At 38.5% G+C, this 16,262-nt stretch overlaps 1 protein-coding gene across 1 annotated transcript in view; it reads left to right on the top strand.

Moving 5' to 3' along the window:
• Window positions 1-16,262, top strand: part of KIAA0825 (KIAA0825 ortholog) — a 190,253-nt gene that overhangs the window by 152,465 nt on the left and 21,526 nt on the right. Inside the window, exon 15 of the mRNA XM_043593653.1 lies at window positions 12,945-13,124. Within this exon, the coding sequence (XP_043449588.1) occupies window positions 12,945-13,124 (180 nt within the window). The remainder of the gene's footprint in view (window positions 1-12,944; window positions 13,125-16,262) is intronic.

Here is a 16,262-nt window from a genome sequence, read left to right as displayed (position 1 = left end):
AAGAAAAGAAAAAGAAAAAAAAAAGGAAAAGTCTAGTGATTGTACAATCAATGATCAGTTAGAATATAAAATACAGAGCTTCCCTTAAACTTAATAATCGGGGCTTTCAGGCAAGATGGCTGACTGGATACTATCCAACTGGGCTACAGAGTTACACTAATATAATCGTAGAAACTCACAAGCATGGTCCCAGAATAGAATTGGTCTCTTATCGGTAGAGGTATATAGAGCAGCCTGGAAAGCCAATTGTGATCAAACCTTCTGACTATAATGATATAGCCACTAAGTATAGCAGTCATAGTTATGAATATCTAACCATGTTTTCTTCCAAATGAAAACGACATTTACTTGCCAAAAATATTATATCCACCTTCTGGTACATATAGTATTGTTAGGTGTTTGATCAGGGTTATATGGCTGTTCTGGTATTGTCTTGTATTGAATTTTATTGACTACTGCAAATACTGTAAGAATGAAGTGACAGAATATACTAATCAGTTGATTGACTTACTTATTAAGTTCCCATGGAAGTCTTGTCACTTTAAGTTAGAAACAATATACTCAGGGAATCTTATTAACTAGACTAAGATGGAAATTATTATGTACATAAAAATAAATTTGTAATATTTTATGCAGAGCTTTTCTTTTCATTTGATTAGAAGTCTCAGAGTATTTCAGAACTCATTTGGTAATTTAGAAGTTTGATCATATTTTTAGAAAAGCAAAATTTTGGAGTAAGATATGCTGAATTAGCTGTTTCAAGCAACATAACTGTCAGCTTTTTATGGGAGAGTTTTCCTTTATAAATAGGGTCTTTTTGGTCTAATTGATAAAACTTAACTCGTGTTAAATTGCCTCAGGAAGAAGAATCAAGAGATTTTGAGTACATATTTTCATTACACATATTTTAAAACAAAGTTCTTTCTCTAAGAAACAGTTATTAAATTCTGTTAGGTACAGATTTTTTGATACATAGTCATGTATTATAAAGGCTAAAACACATGCCACTTATCTCTTTTATATCTGTAGCTTTTGGTTTTGCTCTATGAAAATGATTTATCAGAATTTGTATTTATTTATTTTTTTAAACCAGCAGATCATAGAGGTGCCTGGGTAGCTCAGTCAGGTAAGCCCTGACTCTTGATCTCAGCTCAGGTCTTGATCTCAGGATCATGAGTTTAAGCCCTACACTGGACTCCATGCTGGGTGTGAAGGCTACTTAAAAAAACAAACAAAACAAAACAAAACAAAACAAACAAAAAACATCAGCAGGTCATATACAGAAATGATTGTCTTATAGTATGAGATGCAACTTCACTGCTATTTTGGAAAATAGCAAAATTTAATAAAGGAATGGTAAAATTTTAACCTATAATATATGCTTCATGGGCTCCAAACTTCTGGGAAGTGAAATCATGTTTTTGCTATGGGTAATAATTCCTCCTGTATAAAAAAATGTACCATTTTCAGGGAATGATTACATGACTAAAACTTGATAAACATAAACTGATTTCACATGGGGATAGTTTATAACATTCTTAGGGTAACGTTCAGTTGGCATTAGAAGATAATGTTTGTTGGTTTTATTTTTAAGGTAGGACATCTTAAATTTGAGGGAAAAAACTCTCAGTTACAAATGTTTATAGAGGATTTTAAAGTTGTAAGACACTATTTTGGATTATTGACTTTAAAAACCTAGGGTGATTGTTTTGGTAATTACTTCACAAAGACCACATGGCCCAAACAGTTTCTTGAGGCAACAAAGGAACAAATATTTGTTAACAGGTGGCCTTTTCCTGTTGGTGACACTTGAATGAAGTGTGACTAACATTCTTTCCTTTGCCCATTGCCCCAAGAATGACTCCTAGTGAAACTTCTGAGTTTCTGGTGGTTTTCACTTGGAATATAACAACACGAAGCAAGCAAATACGTAATGTTTATCATGTTTCAGACATTGTAACTACTTTACATGTGTTCAGTGAACAAATCCTCCTAAACAACTCTCTGTGGTAGGGACAATTTTCATCTCCATTTTAAAGATGAAGAAACTGAGACACGAAGACATTAAGTCACATGTCCAAGTCACATGTGATTGGCCAAGCAGTATTTGATCCAGACAGCTGGCTTCCAGAGATTGTGCTTTCCCCCACCACACCCCTTGGCATCTACGCAGAACCGGAGTTTCCCAGATTGCAGGGCTGCACAACCTGGGAGCTGTCAGGAGCCTGTATACCGCACAGTGTGTACATTTCAGCCTTGTAACAAAGTGAAGATAATCAAGAAACAGATTGTACATTTCAGCCTTGTAACAAAGTGAAGATAATCAAGAAACAGATTACACAAAACTCTTAGATAAAAACGTTGCTACCACGACAAAGGGACGGTTGACTTAAAATGAATGAATCAATTCAAATTCTCTTATTTTACAGTTAATATCAGCCTGATTTTTTTTTTTTTGCATAATGAGAGCACTGTTATGGCAGAAACTTAGTGTTTGTTATACACTCTGTGTGTGTGTGTGTGTGTGTGTTGTTTTATTTTGTAAGTATGAGCAAAGTGCTGTTTTATGACTGTCTTGAAGGAGATGACCAAAAGTAAAAATATACTCCCTCTTGATACCCTCAGCGTACCTAACGTCGATGTTCTAAGCTGCTTTTGCTGGTGATGATATCTGTACTCCGACTTGTTCAGTCTTTTTTCTTCTCTGGATTTGTACCCTATTCTTATTAGGAACAGTAGAACCATATTTGTGTGTTTTTGCCCTAGTCTTTTCCAACCAAGTGTCCATCCTGTCCTAGAATGATGATGAACTAGCTTAGAATGTCAGTGGGCTCTGGGGTGCCTGGGTGACTCGGTTGGTTAAGCGCCAGTCTTGAGCTCAGGTCATGATCTTGTGGTTCGTGGGTTCGAAGCCTGTATCCAGCTCTGTGCTGAGAGGTCAGAGCCTGGATCCTGCTTCGGATTCTGTGTCTCCCTCTCTCTCTCTCCTCCATCCCCACTCGTGCTCTGTCTCATTCTCTCAAATAGTAACTAAACACAAAAAAATTTTTTTAAAAGAATATCAATGGGCTCTGTAGAACTATTATAGTCCCAGAAACATTTATCACTTATTGCCTAGGGTCTGCTGAGTTTCTCTGAGGGTGGTGTGTTTATAGGGTATTAAGTAAAACAAAGCTTCTTGACTTTAAAATGCAAATGTGTCACCTGGGAAGCTTGTTAAAACTGCAGATTCTGATTCAATAGGTTTGGGGATGGGCCTGGGTCTCTCCATTTCTAACAAGCTCCCATGTGATGCCGCCCCTGCTGCTGCTGGTCCCTGGCCCACCTTTTGAGTAGCAAGGCTGTCTAAGAAAGAGTCTATAGACTCCTTCTATAGTTGCTATAGAAGGCGAAGAATCTGACTATGTGGCTTGTCTTTCCAGTGTATTACTGGCTTGTAAGGAGACAATATTTACCTAGGAATATTTATAAACCATTTTATCTAGAAGGTCACGTAGTCAGAAAGCGTGATCTCAGTATTGATCTGATTATGTCACTCCCCTCCTAAATCCCTTTAGTGACTGCCCACTACTTACAGGGTAAGGACCCTCTCCTTGAGACATGAGCAACGCCCATTGTGCCCTGGCTGTGGCTGACTCATCCAACATACTGCATCCTACTTTCCTCTAGCTTAACATGCATTTTCTGGTTTAGGTTGTGCATCCTAGATTTGTGGGCCCTGCAGAAGTGTCGTGAGAAAATAGACAGGTACTTTAACAGCAACTACCTTTCACTTGGCCCATATGACAAGTTCTTTTCTGCTGCAGAACCTTTGAAATGTGGTTTTTGTGTGTCCAGAATCTCTTCCCTCTTCATTTTCCTGGCTGCCGCTAATCCTCTTTTAGCTTGAATATTACTTCCTAGGAAGTCATCTTTGATTGTTCCAAAAGGTCCTACCATGATTCCTTTTGTAACACTTGTTACAATTTTAAGCGAATGCTGAATTAACGTAACTATGTACTTAACGTCTGTCTCAGTGCGTGCAAGTTCCAGGAGGGCAGATAGATCAGCATTGTATCCGCAGTGCTTGGCCTCCTTCTCGACTCTTTAGTACATAGAGTGTACTTGAAATCATTTATTGAATGAATGAGTGAATGAATAAATGGCAATTAAATTTCCATGAAGCAATTCCGTTTCATTCATTTTTAAATGGAGTACTAATATTGATCTTATGTGTTCATTTTAAGGTTTAAGAAAGTAAATACGAAGTACCATTGTTTGGCACTTAGTAGGTGCTTAATTTGTATTAGATTCTTTCCTTCTTTTATACTGAATGCCTGGAAGAATACATCTGATGTATTTTTTCTTTTCTAATCACTCCTCCTGTGGTCCCTATGCAGTGGTCTCTCCTTGTGCTTGTCAGTAATCCTTCCCTCTGTCTAAGCATAAATTTAAGTGCTTCCTAGGAAGTAGAGTTTCTCCTTTAAGGCCTTGTGCCTGAGAAGGTATTGACCGAGCAGCTGTCAAGATGCTAGCACATGAAGATGAGAACTGGGACAAATAAATATTCTCAAGTTCTAAATATTGTAACACTCCTTGGGAACCTTCACACACAGCTTGGGAGACTGGGAGCATGAATTTTGCTATAATGCTTCTCTTCCACGGAATCAAATCTAATCTGGCTTGACAGTGGCTGAAATATTTTATATTCTATCTCTTCATGGCACCTAGAAAATGTCTAATATAACTATAGGAACATGTGTCTTCTTTAGCAGTTAATGTGCTTCTAGTGTTAGCATTGCAAAATGATTGGGCATTATATTACAAGTGATACTATTATCATGAATTTATGTAGCATCTTTGTCCCCAACAACTCAGAGCGATTTAACATATTATTTCATTTATGACCCTTGGATTATTAGGACCATTTTGCAAATGATGAAACTTGGATTCAGAGAAATTGAATAAATTGCCCACTTGATATTTAAGTGGTCCTTGTTAGCAGAGAGAAGAGCCATTATTTTGTGACAGTATATCAATTGTTTTTAAATAAATTTCTAAAATAAAAACATGAGACTTTATGGAGGTATTCATTCTTAGAAATGAGAAATAACAGTCTTTTGAATTAATTTCTGAAAATTTCGGTTACTTGATTTTACAAATATGTTCTCTATTAGACTAATATTTAATGGGCTCTAACTAGGTACGAGGCACTGTTCTCAGTTGGAGATAGAGTGGTAAATGTGACATGCCATAGTGCCCTTACATTCGGGGGGATTAATTGCTGGGGAAAAGTGGAGAGGACGGACCTTATAAAGTAAGGAGGTATTAAAAATTGGATAAGTTCAGCTGCTAATAAGTGCCATGGAGTGCTTTTATAAAACAGAGTGACTGAAGAAAGATTGACAGACTGGGTAATAGGCAAAGGCTGCTCTGAAGAGCGGATGGCTACTTGCTTGAAGTAAGTTATTGGGGAGTAGATGGACGATGTCCTTCACTATTAGATTATTTGGAATACATGTACACTTTCTTCCAGTATTCTAGAATGGGAGCTGGCAAACTTTTGTATAAAGGGCCACATAGTGAACATTTCAGGCTTTGTCAACTCTACCATTTCTGTCACAGCCACCAAACTCTACCACTGTCATAAGCAAATGAACATGGCTGTGTAGGGGAGGAAGAAGTTTTCTTCAACACTCTTAGGGCTTCTGAATGGGTTGAAAATTCAACTGACAAAGATACATTAACAGGGGAAAAAGAATACAAATTCACTTTTAAAAAATTCTTTAATGTTTATTTTTCTTAGAGAGAGAGAGAGAGAGAGAGAGAGAGAGAGAGAGAGCAGTGGAGGGGCAGAGAGAGAGAGGGAGACACAGAATCAGAAGCAGGCTCCAGGCTCTGAGCTCTCAGCACAGAGCCCTACACGGGGCTCGAACTCACATAGTGTGAGATCATGACCTCAGCCGAAGTCGGACACAACTGGCTGAGCTGCCCATGTGCTTTCTTTCTTGCTTGCTTGCTTGCTTGCTTTCTGATACAGGAGTGACCCAAAGAAACAGTTAAATTGGAGCCTTTTTATGCTAGGTTCAATGAAGAATGGACAGTCATGGAGAAATATGATAGGTCAAAGGGTATGAAATTAGTAAGTTGGGGGAAACTTAGCAGGACCTATTTGTTAGGATCCTTCTTAGTATCCTTTTGACTTCAGAAACAGGGATGCCCTTACCCTCCTGGTATAGAGAGGGCACCTGTCCTGTTTCAGGAGAGAAGAGCAGGGGGAAGGTCAGAGTAACCTTCCTGCTTCTGCTGTTTTTTCAAACTCTTTCCAGTGTTTAAAATATTCAGTATGCCTAGGTACCATATTTGAGGTAGCATGTCAGAGCCCCATCAGCTGTATTCCAAAGAAGTTTTATTTATGCACACAGAAATTTGAATTTTACATAATTTTGTGTGTCACAAAGGATATCCTACTTGTGATTTTTTTTTCCAACCATTTAACAACATACAAATCATTCTTTGCTTGAAACAGAAATCAGTCTGTTGAAAACAGGCATCGGTCTGGATTTGTCCCCCGGGCTTGCCAACCCTTGCTCTAGAATATTGTACAGCACCCAGGCTCCCACGGTGGCTTTAGTACTTCTCTGCAGTGTAGTCATCTGGAGAGGAGACCTGCACATACTGCTAGCATGACAATTTTAACTTCTCTCCCAAGGTCTGAGTAGACATTCCCACTGGGTAGATAGGCTTGATATCTGCCTACAATTTCCCTTTGAAATAGCTTTGACTTGGATTTACCGTATAGCCATTTAGGGACCTTGTGTATTGGGGGTCCAGGTGGAGCTCAAAACTTACCTCTCACTCCCTAGGGCTGCCAGCTGCACAATTTGGACCAGTTATCCACCTATGCTTAGTGGTCATCAGATCCTGCCTGAAATATCATGATCTTTGCTTGACACAACTTGTTTAAAGGGAGATTGCCCATTAAGAGTGAAAACTGTGCCCCTGGGTGGCTCAGTCGGTTAAGCATCTGACTTCTGCTCAGGTCATGATCTCACATTTCGTGAGTTCGAGCCCCACATCAGGCTCTGTGCTGACCTCTCAGAGCCAGGAACCTGTTTCAGATTCTGTGTCTCCTTCTCTTTCTGCCCCTCCTCCACTCATGCTCTTTTTCTCTCAAAAATAAATAAACTTAAAAAAAAAGAAAAAGATTGAAACTGCTAAGATGTTACCCTAGGCCATACCTTGCTTAAGTGAACTGGGTATGTATAACTTAGAGAAGAAAAGACTAGAAGAGGCAGGATAGCTATCTTCGAATATTTTAAGTCTGAATGTAAAAAAAAAAAAAAAAAAAAAAAAAAAAAGCTGTCCACATCAGCAAGTAGAAATACTTGGGAATAAGTTGGAAGGAGATGGATTTGGCTGTCACTCTGTCAGTCAGAAAACCTGAATTCTCATCCCTAATGATACCTGAGGAAATTGTTTACAACTCTGTGCTTCTTTTCTTTATCTACTAAAGAGAGGAGAGTAGATTTCTATACCCCTTTCTGATAACAGTATCGTGTAATGTTTCTTAAAAATGAAAAACAGCTTGGTAACTTTGTTTCAGTATCCTTTACCTCAATACCTAGGGTTCCTTGACTCCCTGCTTCCAAGAATAAAGAGGTGGACACAGAATAAAAAGAGCAGCAGGCAAAAGTTTATTACTTTCTTACAGAAAGTAAGAATAATATGAAAGCTGTCTTAACAGAGAGGGGGCATTGGAAAGTGAATGCCTGTGAGAATAGGCAGGGGTCTTTTGTAAATCGGGTTTTGGTGGTGAGGGTGGGGTGCTCCCCTTCCCCCACTTTCCTTCTCAGGTTCTACCCTTATTGGCTAGGTAACTCTAAATGCCTAGGCATTTCTTTTTAATTGACCCATTTCCATAATGGTCTATGGCTGTACCGTTCTATGGTCTACTACTTATTTTTATAGTCAGGACTTTTGTCAAATTCCTGATGGGAACATGAGGGGGAGTAGGTGGTGTCTGTTACATGCTTAAGAGGAACTACCCCCAAGGAAGTTTGCTATGGTCAGTCATGCCCAGCATTGTTCCAAAATATGTGGTTTTCCCCACCCAGGGACCTCAGGTCCGAACCTTTCCCTCTATGCTTCCTGAATCCTATCTTTTCGTATCATAACTTGAGCTGTCCAGCAGTGGGACAGCTGCCTGGAATGGTAATGGAAATTTCACCACTGTAAGTATTCAAAAAGAAGCTAGGTCACCATTGTCACGAATGCTAGAAGACTTTTTATTCATTGACTCAACAAATGTTTATTCATTTATTGACCAAATATTTACTGACCTCCTTGTAAGGTGCCTGCCAGTCGTATAATTTCATTATGTTTCTTAATCAGATGGTTAGAACCTGATACAAATCTGTGGGCTAAGAATCGGTTTTTCAAGACCTCTTTTGGCTGTGCTTTGTTATTTTTTTTATTTTTTTTAGATTTTTTTTTAACGTTTATTTATTTTTGAGATAGAGACAGAGCATGAATGGGAGGAGGGTCAAAGAGAGAGGGAGACACAGAATCAGAAGAAGGCTCCAGGCTCCGAGCTGTCAGCACAGAGCCCAACACGGGGCTCGAACTCGTGAACCACAAGATCGTGACCTGAGCCAAAGTTTGACACTTAGCCGACTGAGCCACCCAGGCGCCCCATGTTATTCTTTCCAGTGTCTGCTGGTAAAGCAAAATCCTTCTTTGCCCCAAAATGATTCATTTGAATTAAAATTAAGTCCAACTTTGGTGACCAGATTTCTTTTCAAATTGGCAATCTCCTTATGCAGAGTAAAACTTTGCACTTCTTTCTACCTTGCTTCCTTTTTCATTTGAAATGCTCACTTTCATTTGCAAACGTAAAGGGCTTGAAGTTAATTTAAGAGTCTATTTGTAAACAGTAGAGCCAGGATTCCGAGATTCAGTTTTATAGAATAGTACTCCTGCTAAATGTAATACTAGAAAAAGGTTTTATGGTCAAAAATGTTTTAAAACACTATATACTAAAATCCCTTCTTGGAGAGGCACAGGGCTCATGAATAATTAAAGGCTCTGAGAAATGCTGCAGAAAACAAAACTATTTAATATTGTTGAAGCCAGCACTTCCAGAACATATGGGCTACTACATTAACATACCATGAAATGCACTTTGGAGAAAATCTTATCTTATAAAAAGTATGGACAGGAACCCTAGTAGATACAGGTAGATAGAGCCAAAACTGTTTCAAAGAGGTTTGCCTATCTACATTTATAAATTTGTAGATATTACATAATAATTTTCAAATACCAGAATTACCTGTGCCTTCTCTATAAAGATGATCAGTTTTCAAGACACTGGAGTCAATTGTCCAATTATAAATCTCTCTTGAATGTAGCTATTTTCTTGATCACTTGTAGAGAACTTTCGTATTTTATTTATCATCAGCCTCTTTAAGACTTATTTTCTCGGGGCGCCTGGGTGGCTCAGTCGGTTAAGTGTCCGACTTCAGCTCAGGTCACGATCTCGCGGTCCATGAGTTCGAGCCCCGCGTCAGGCTCTGGGCTGATGGCTCAGAGCCTGGAGCCTGTTTCCGATTCTGTGTCTCCCTCTCTCTCTGACCCTCCCCCGTTCATGCTCTGTCTCTCTCTGTCCCAAAAATAAATAAACGTTAAAAAAAAATTAAAAAAAAAAAGACTTATTTTCTTTATTTGTTAAAAAAAAATGGAGATTGATGAAGTTTTGGGGTGGTGGGGGGTTTGTGGGGTCCAGAGCCGATGGTCAAGAAAGAATTCTTAAAGACATCTTTGGTGCAAAAAGGTGATTTTATTAAAGCCGGGAGACAGGACCAAGGTGCAGGAAAAACTGCACTGTAACTGTGGGGCACCGTTTTATGGAGTCTGGGGAGATAAAGTCAAGAGGGAATTTCCAAAGAGACTCTCACATGCTAAAGACTTACTGGAGGCCTACCTATTGTCAAGTTAAGGTTGTTTTCCCCCCTAACAAAAGCATTAACGTTGACAGTAGGAGTTCCCGGACTTTAGGCTTTTGATAGGATTGCCTTTTTCTGGTAAACTGGTGGAGACTCTTAATCAGATTAACCATTTGTTTTTTTGTCCTTTCTTGTTTTTGTGCAGCCAGAGGTGTCCAAGGAATATCACACGAATCCCACCTTGGGCGGGCGGGGCAGGGCGGTGCTAGCTTGTGTTTGTGTTTTGCCCTCAGCTTGCCTCAGGCTCCCTCAACAGAGATAATCTACACTTAGTAGATTTTTGGGGCGCCTGGGTGGCTCAGTTGGTTAAGTGTCCAGCTTAGGCTCAGGTCATGATGTCGCAGTTCCTGAGTTTGAGCCATGCATGGGGCTCTCTGCTGTCAGTGCAGAGCCCGCTTCGGATTCTGTGTCTCCCTCTCTCTCGCCCCTCCTTTGCTCGCTGGCACTTGCGCGTGCACTCTCTCTAAAAAATAAACATTTAAAAAATATATACACTTAGTAGAGTTTTTGTGAGGATCAAGATAAATAGGTAAATACGTGCAAAACAGTGAGCAGAGAGCCTGCACCATTGTGGGTATTCAATAAAGGCCTGTCTCCCATCTCACCATTTATCACAGCCCTGAATTTGGGACTGTGGTTGTTCAAAAGAGGTAGAAATCTGATGTTTAGTTTATTTGGGTATTGAGGAAAACAGCATAGAAAATGTTGTAAGTGCTTTAATTTGCGTATGAGAATTTTAGAACAGAAAGCAGGAAAATAATTCCCAGGAAAGACTTGGGAAAGAAAATCTCTGAAAAAGAATGATTTTGTTTTGTTTTGTTGTGTCTTTGTAGTTTAATTCATCGACCCATTTCATGAGACTTTGTTTTTAAAATTTAAATTTTGCCAAAATAAGAATGCATTGAGGGAGGAAAAAGTAATAATCAAGTCACGTTTAACTGAAAACTTGTAAATAAATGGCAGATCTTTGTATCTATTGTTACCTTTTATGCAGTAGACTCCAAACCAATTTTCAAGTCAGGTTTCAATTTTATTGTTATTAATTTTTACAGTGAACTAGGCTGTGATTTTCAAATTTAGTGCTTCTTTGAAGCCATTTTCACATGACACTCCACCCCCTTTTTCTCAGGTATCAATTTACCAGCCTGGTGTTTTAGGTGTTGAATCCTGGTTTTATAGGCTACATTTTCTATCCCTGCACTTTCTCTCTAATATCTATGTCTAAAGTGAGTCTTTCAGCCTCTTCCCTTTGGTTAGGGATGCTCGTTAGAGCCTGGTTAATTCAGCGTCCCTCAGCTGATGGCACTCTCTTCACCAACATTGCTGCCAAATCCATTTTAGTGACTCAGCAGGAGCTTGTCATTAACAGCATTTTTGTAGAAAGTAAAAATTAAGCAGTCTTGGAAAGCAAAGTGCTAGTGAACCATGTATGTGTAAATCTGTGGTAGCAGTAAACACAGGCTCCTGGTGGGGTTGGTGGGGGAGCTCCTCCCCAGATACCACCCTCTTTTGAAGCGCTAACAAGTTTAGTTCTAGTTAATGTCTGCAGTGAAAAGAGCCCTTCAGTGTTACTGAAAAGGCAATCTGTTTTCAATTCTTGTATTTGTTTATAGAAGGTATGAAACATTTGATAGATAGAGGGGAGCCAGATGGAATTCAAAATAGCAGCTTTATTATTGTTTGGGTCAGAAAATATGGCTTTAAATATGGCTTGCCCACACAGCCTCATTTTCCAAAATTAAGATGATCCTTCTGTCCCTCCAACTGCCCTAGCTGCCCCCTTCCCACCTCCCCAAGCCACCAACAGAGCTGAAAGCCACGGAACTCCCTTGCAATGGCAGAACCAGCCCTCATAGCCTTAATGAGGAGGAGAGCAGTCCAGAATGCAACTCCCTGTGGTCAGGTTGGCCCCAAAATCACCACTGAGAAGAGTCCTCCTTCCTTAGCTAGAAGTGTGGAGAAAGACAGTAGTGTGACTCATATTAAAGGGAGAACAATAAGAGAGTGCAGGCCTGGGTTAGTTGTAGATCGGATGGGAAAATACCTCTTGGGTATTAATATTGACTGAGGAAGATTAGGCTAAGTGGATGACCTTTGTTTGAACAGTGGATGCTCTAGACAGATCTACAACTCCTTGATATTTGTCTTTCACGATTGAAGACACACCTGGGAGATTTTCCATTAAACAAACAAGTGTCTTGTCCAGAAGGCTGAGGGAAAGAAAAAGGAAAGGGCTAGACCTGCATGTGGAGGAGCAGGGAAGGGACGAACTTAAGAAGAAGGTTAAAAGAATAGAACCCTAGCGGAGTCTTCTTGAAAGGAATGGGAAATAGAAGAATGAAAGGGAACGCAGAAGAAAAGCCCTAAAGTGTAGGAAATGTGCAAGCTGGGAAAGACCAAGGTTTGTGGAGGAGTGCCTCGAAAAGGTATTGGTTTTCACCAGGTTTCTAGGACACCAACCTTAGAAACATTTGAAATCAGCTGAGGCTCACCCTCCATCCAGACCTTCTTAGACAGTTGGTGAGGTCCGACTTAGAACTCACCTTGGTGGGTGTCTAGGTGGCTCAGTTGGTTAAGTGGCTGACTCTTGATTTCAGCTCAGGTCATGATCTCACTGCAAGCCCCACATTGGATTCTGCCCTGACAGCATGGAGCTTGCTTGTGATTCACTCTCTCCCTTCCTCCCTCCCTCTCTCTCTCTCTCTCTCTCTCTCTCTCTCTCTCTTTCTTTGAGGTCATGTCATTGTGACCCTTCTCACATTTTCCCCCCTACAAATATCCTAAGTATCTCAGTAGCAATATTCAGTTTGATGGGCCATTACTCTGAAAGAATATGGCATTTCTCTTATTATGTAAATATTAATCAAATACAGTTTTACTGCAGTATGCTTGGGTAAGTGACAAGAATTTAATCACATTCACTGATACCTATCTTACTAAATTAATTTTATTCTTTCCAAGAATGTACCTTTCAAGAGCAAGGTTCTGATACAGATGATAATCTGAACCAAGGATCCAGCTTAATAGAAACCATCTTTAAAGTATTGTACCATTGCAATTTTTCTCCACAAACATTTGGAAATGTTTTTGTGAGCTACATGGAAGAAGAACAATTATGGAACTTTCTATATAACATTCCAGGTATGAAAAATTTACTGTTTGCAAAAGAAGTGTTTTATGGATACTTAAATATATCTTTAAAGATGCTTTGAAAGTTTTATTGATATCGCTCTTGTTGAGTCTATTATTTGTAAAAGTTTATCACACATTTTTTTTTTAAGCATAACAGTTTCTTTGGGGAATCATTAACCATTCAGTCCTATCAAAATATAATATGCTTGGGACAAGGTGCAGGGGAGGGAGAAGGAGAGAAATTATGTAATGCAGATTTTCTTTTTAAATTATTATTAGGAACTGTCCCCTCATAAAAATTTAGTTTAATATTTACCATAGATTATGTTTTGCTCTTGAGCAAGTAAGACATTACTGACATATTATTCTTGGATGCATTTTTTGGCAAACCAATGCACAAAACTACTAGTCATTTTCTTTAAACGTAAAAGGTGTTTATTACGACCACAGCACCTGTGTCTCTATAAGGCAAGTATGTCTTCTTGTTCCTTTGGGAACAATATGTTTTTCCATTTGTATTGTTCTTCTGTCTACATAGAATGGATGTTGCAGGTTGCATATGTAACTAGAAAGTGTTCATGGGTTGCCCTACCTTGGGGCCAGATGAATAGATTCTCACCTTGTTCTATACTTAATATCCTGCCTTAAATTACATACTTATTAATATCTTGGGAAAACAAAGACTGAGAACCTAGTGGTTATACTGTTAGTCCCTTAACCATTTACATCATTTACATTTGGCTTTCAACCTACAAACATTTTTATACACTGTTTCAGAAACTACATTTCCATGAAATATTTCCTAGGATCCATATAAAAAAATCTAACTTGCTCATATTCATGGTTTCACTCTTCCAGGACTCTGACTATCCTCTAGATACTACTTGAATATCTTTTTAGCTAGTTTAAGGTTATTATGTTACATCTTTTGGTCATTATCCCTGAAAAATACCAATAGATAACTGTATAATGATTTTTAAAACCTGAATCTATCACTTAAGACGCCCTAATAATTATCTCCTCTTAAAATTTTATCTCCTAGTTTCCATGTATTTCCTACTGTGATCTCTTTACCCAAAGGAGGGACAGTTTTCCAGTTAAAAAGACTGAATTACTTCTGATGTAGACCTTATGGAACTGAAAGAAAAATAACCTTGGAAGCCCTACCACTCCGGTTTTTAGTTATTCAGGTGAAGTGAGAGCCGAATTCTCTCACAAGATGACAAAGAATTGTTGACCCACATGCTTCAACCACTATTTGTCCTTCAACACTTAAGTTCTTGAACCATTTTGTCACTTAGCACAACATTGTACTGAAGATACCAATGGCCTTCAGGTGCTGCCATGAGAAAGTGAAACTGCTACTCTCTCCTCATTAGTCTTCTCTTCACATACACATTGAGCAAACCCTTCTCCACCAGGTCACACAAGTCTCTTGAAACAAGTGTTACACATATTAATACAGCCTGAATTGTGTAGGGTGTTTTAAAGGATCAGAATTTCAGATTGGTGCAATATCCTTGGTCTTTGTATAAATTGTTTCTCCATAAGCATTAAATATCCTCTGGGTCTGGAATATTTTCTGGAACCTGAGACCTTACAGTGGTCACAAGGGTCACTTTTGTACAGTTATATATAAGATATATATACATAAGTGAGTACTTGTTGGTATTATTTTGAACAAACTTATCTGTTAGATCAATTATGAATAAGAAAAATAAAATTTTTTTATATTACCAACACTTATTCCTTCTTTAATGTCTTTTTTTTTTTACTTTATGTAAATCTGAGTTTTCACTCTTGTATTATTTCCTTTTACTCTAAAGAATTTCATTTAACATTTCTTGTAAGACAGGTCTACTGGCAACCAATGTCTTCAATATTTGTTTGTCTGAGAAAGTCTTTATTTCTCCTTCAGTTGTGAAGGATAATTCTGCAGGGCATAGAATTCTAGGTCGTTTGGGTTTTTTTGTTTGTTTTTTATTTTTCCCCTTGATACTCCTACATATCTCACACCACTGTCTTCTTGTTTGCATGGTTTCTGAAAAGCTGGATGTTAATTCGTCCCTTTGTTCCTCTGTAGGTAAGGTAATTTTTTTTTTCCTCTGGCTTTTTTCAGTACTTCTTTGCCTTTGTTTTTTTTTGTAGTTTGAAAATGATATGTGTAGGTATAGTTTTAAGTATTTATTCTGCTTGGTGTTCTCTGAGCTTTCTGGATCTGTGGTTTGTGTTTGATAGTAATTTGAGGGGAACTTCTCGGTCATTATTCTCTTAAATATTTCTTCTGATCTTTTCTTTTTCTTCTCCTTTTGCTATTCCCATTACACATATTACATCTTTTGTAGTTGTCCCACAGTCCTTGGATATTCTGTTCTTCTTTTTTTTTTTTTCAGACTTTGATCTCTTTGCTTTTGAGTTTTAGAGGTTCCTATTGAGATATCCTCAAGCTCAGAATTCTTTTCTCAGCTATGTCCAGTCTATTAATAAGCCCAGGAAAGGCATTCTTCATTTTTGTTACAGTATTTTTGATGTCTAGTATTTCTTTTTGGTTCTTTCTCAAGATTTCCATTTCTCTATTTACATAGCCCATTTGCTCTTGCATGCTGTCTACTTTATACATTAGAGCCCTTAGCAAAGTAATCAAAGTTATTTTAATTCCTGGTCTGGTAATTCTGATTTCCATGTCTGTTTCTGATGTTTCCTCCTTTCAAAACTGTGTTCTTTGCCTTTTAGTATGTCTTGTAATTTTTCTTGGAAGTTGGACATGATGTATTGGGTAAAAGAAACTGGTGTAAAGAGGGTTTTAGTGATGTGGTGGAAAAGTGGGGGAGGGATGGGAAGCATTCTATGGTGCTATGATTAGGTCTTTTAGTGGACCTGTGCCTCTGGATGATGTACTTCATAAGTGTTTCTCAGTTTTTTTCTCCCATTCCATGTAGGAGAGTATAGCTAGAGTGGGCTGAAATTGGGTATTTCCCTTCTTCTAGGTCAGTTAGACTCTGATAATACCCCAGTGGGTTAGGCTCTATTTTAGTAGTTTCTCCTGAGGGCAACCCTGAAGAACAGAGTGCTCTGACTTATTTCAAAATGTTTCTTTTCCTTTTCCCTTGCTGGAAGCTCTTGGGGATTTTTCTCTGACATTTACTA

Source organism: Prionailurus bengalensis, chromosome A1 (genome assembly GCF_016509475.1).
Source record: "Prionailurus bengalensis isolate Pbe53 chromosome A1, Fcat_Pben_1.1_paternal_pri, whole genome shotgun sequence".
Taxonomy (NCBI): domain Eukaryota; kingdom Metazoa; phylum Chordata; class Mammalia; order Carnivora; family Felidae; genus Prionailurus; species Prionailurus bengalensis.
Note: the sequence above shows the minus strand (reverse complement) of the source record. Positions and strands in the feature narration are given on the sequence as shown.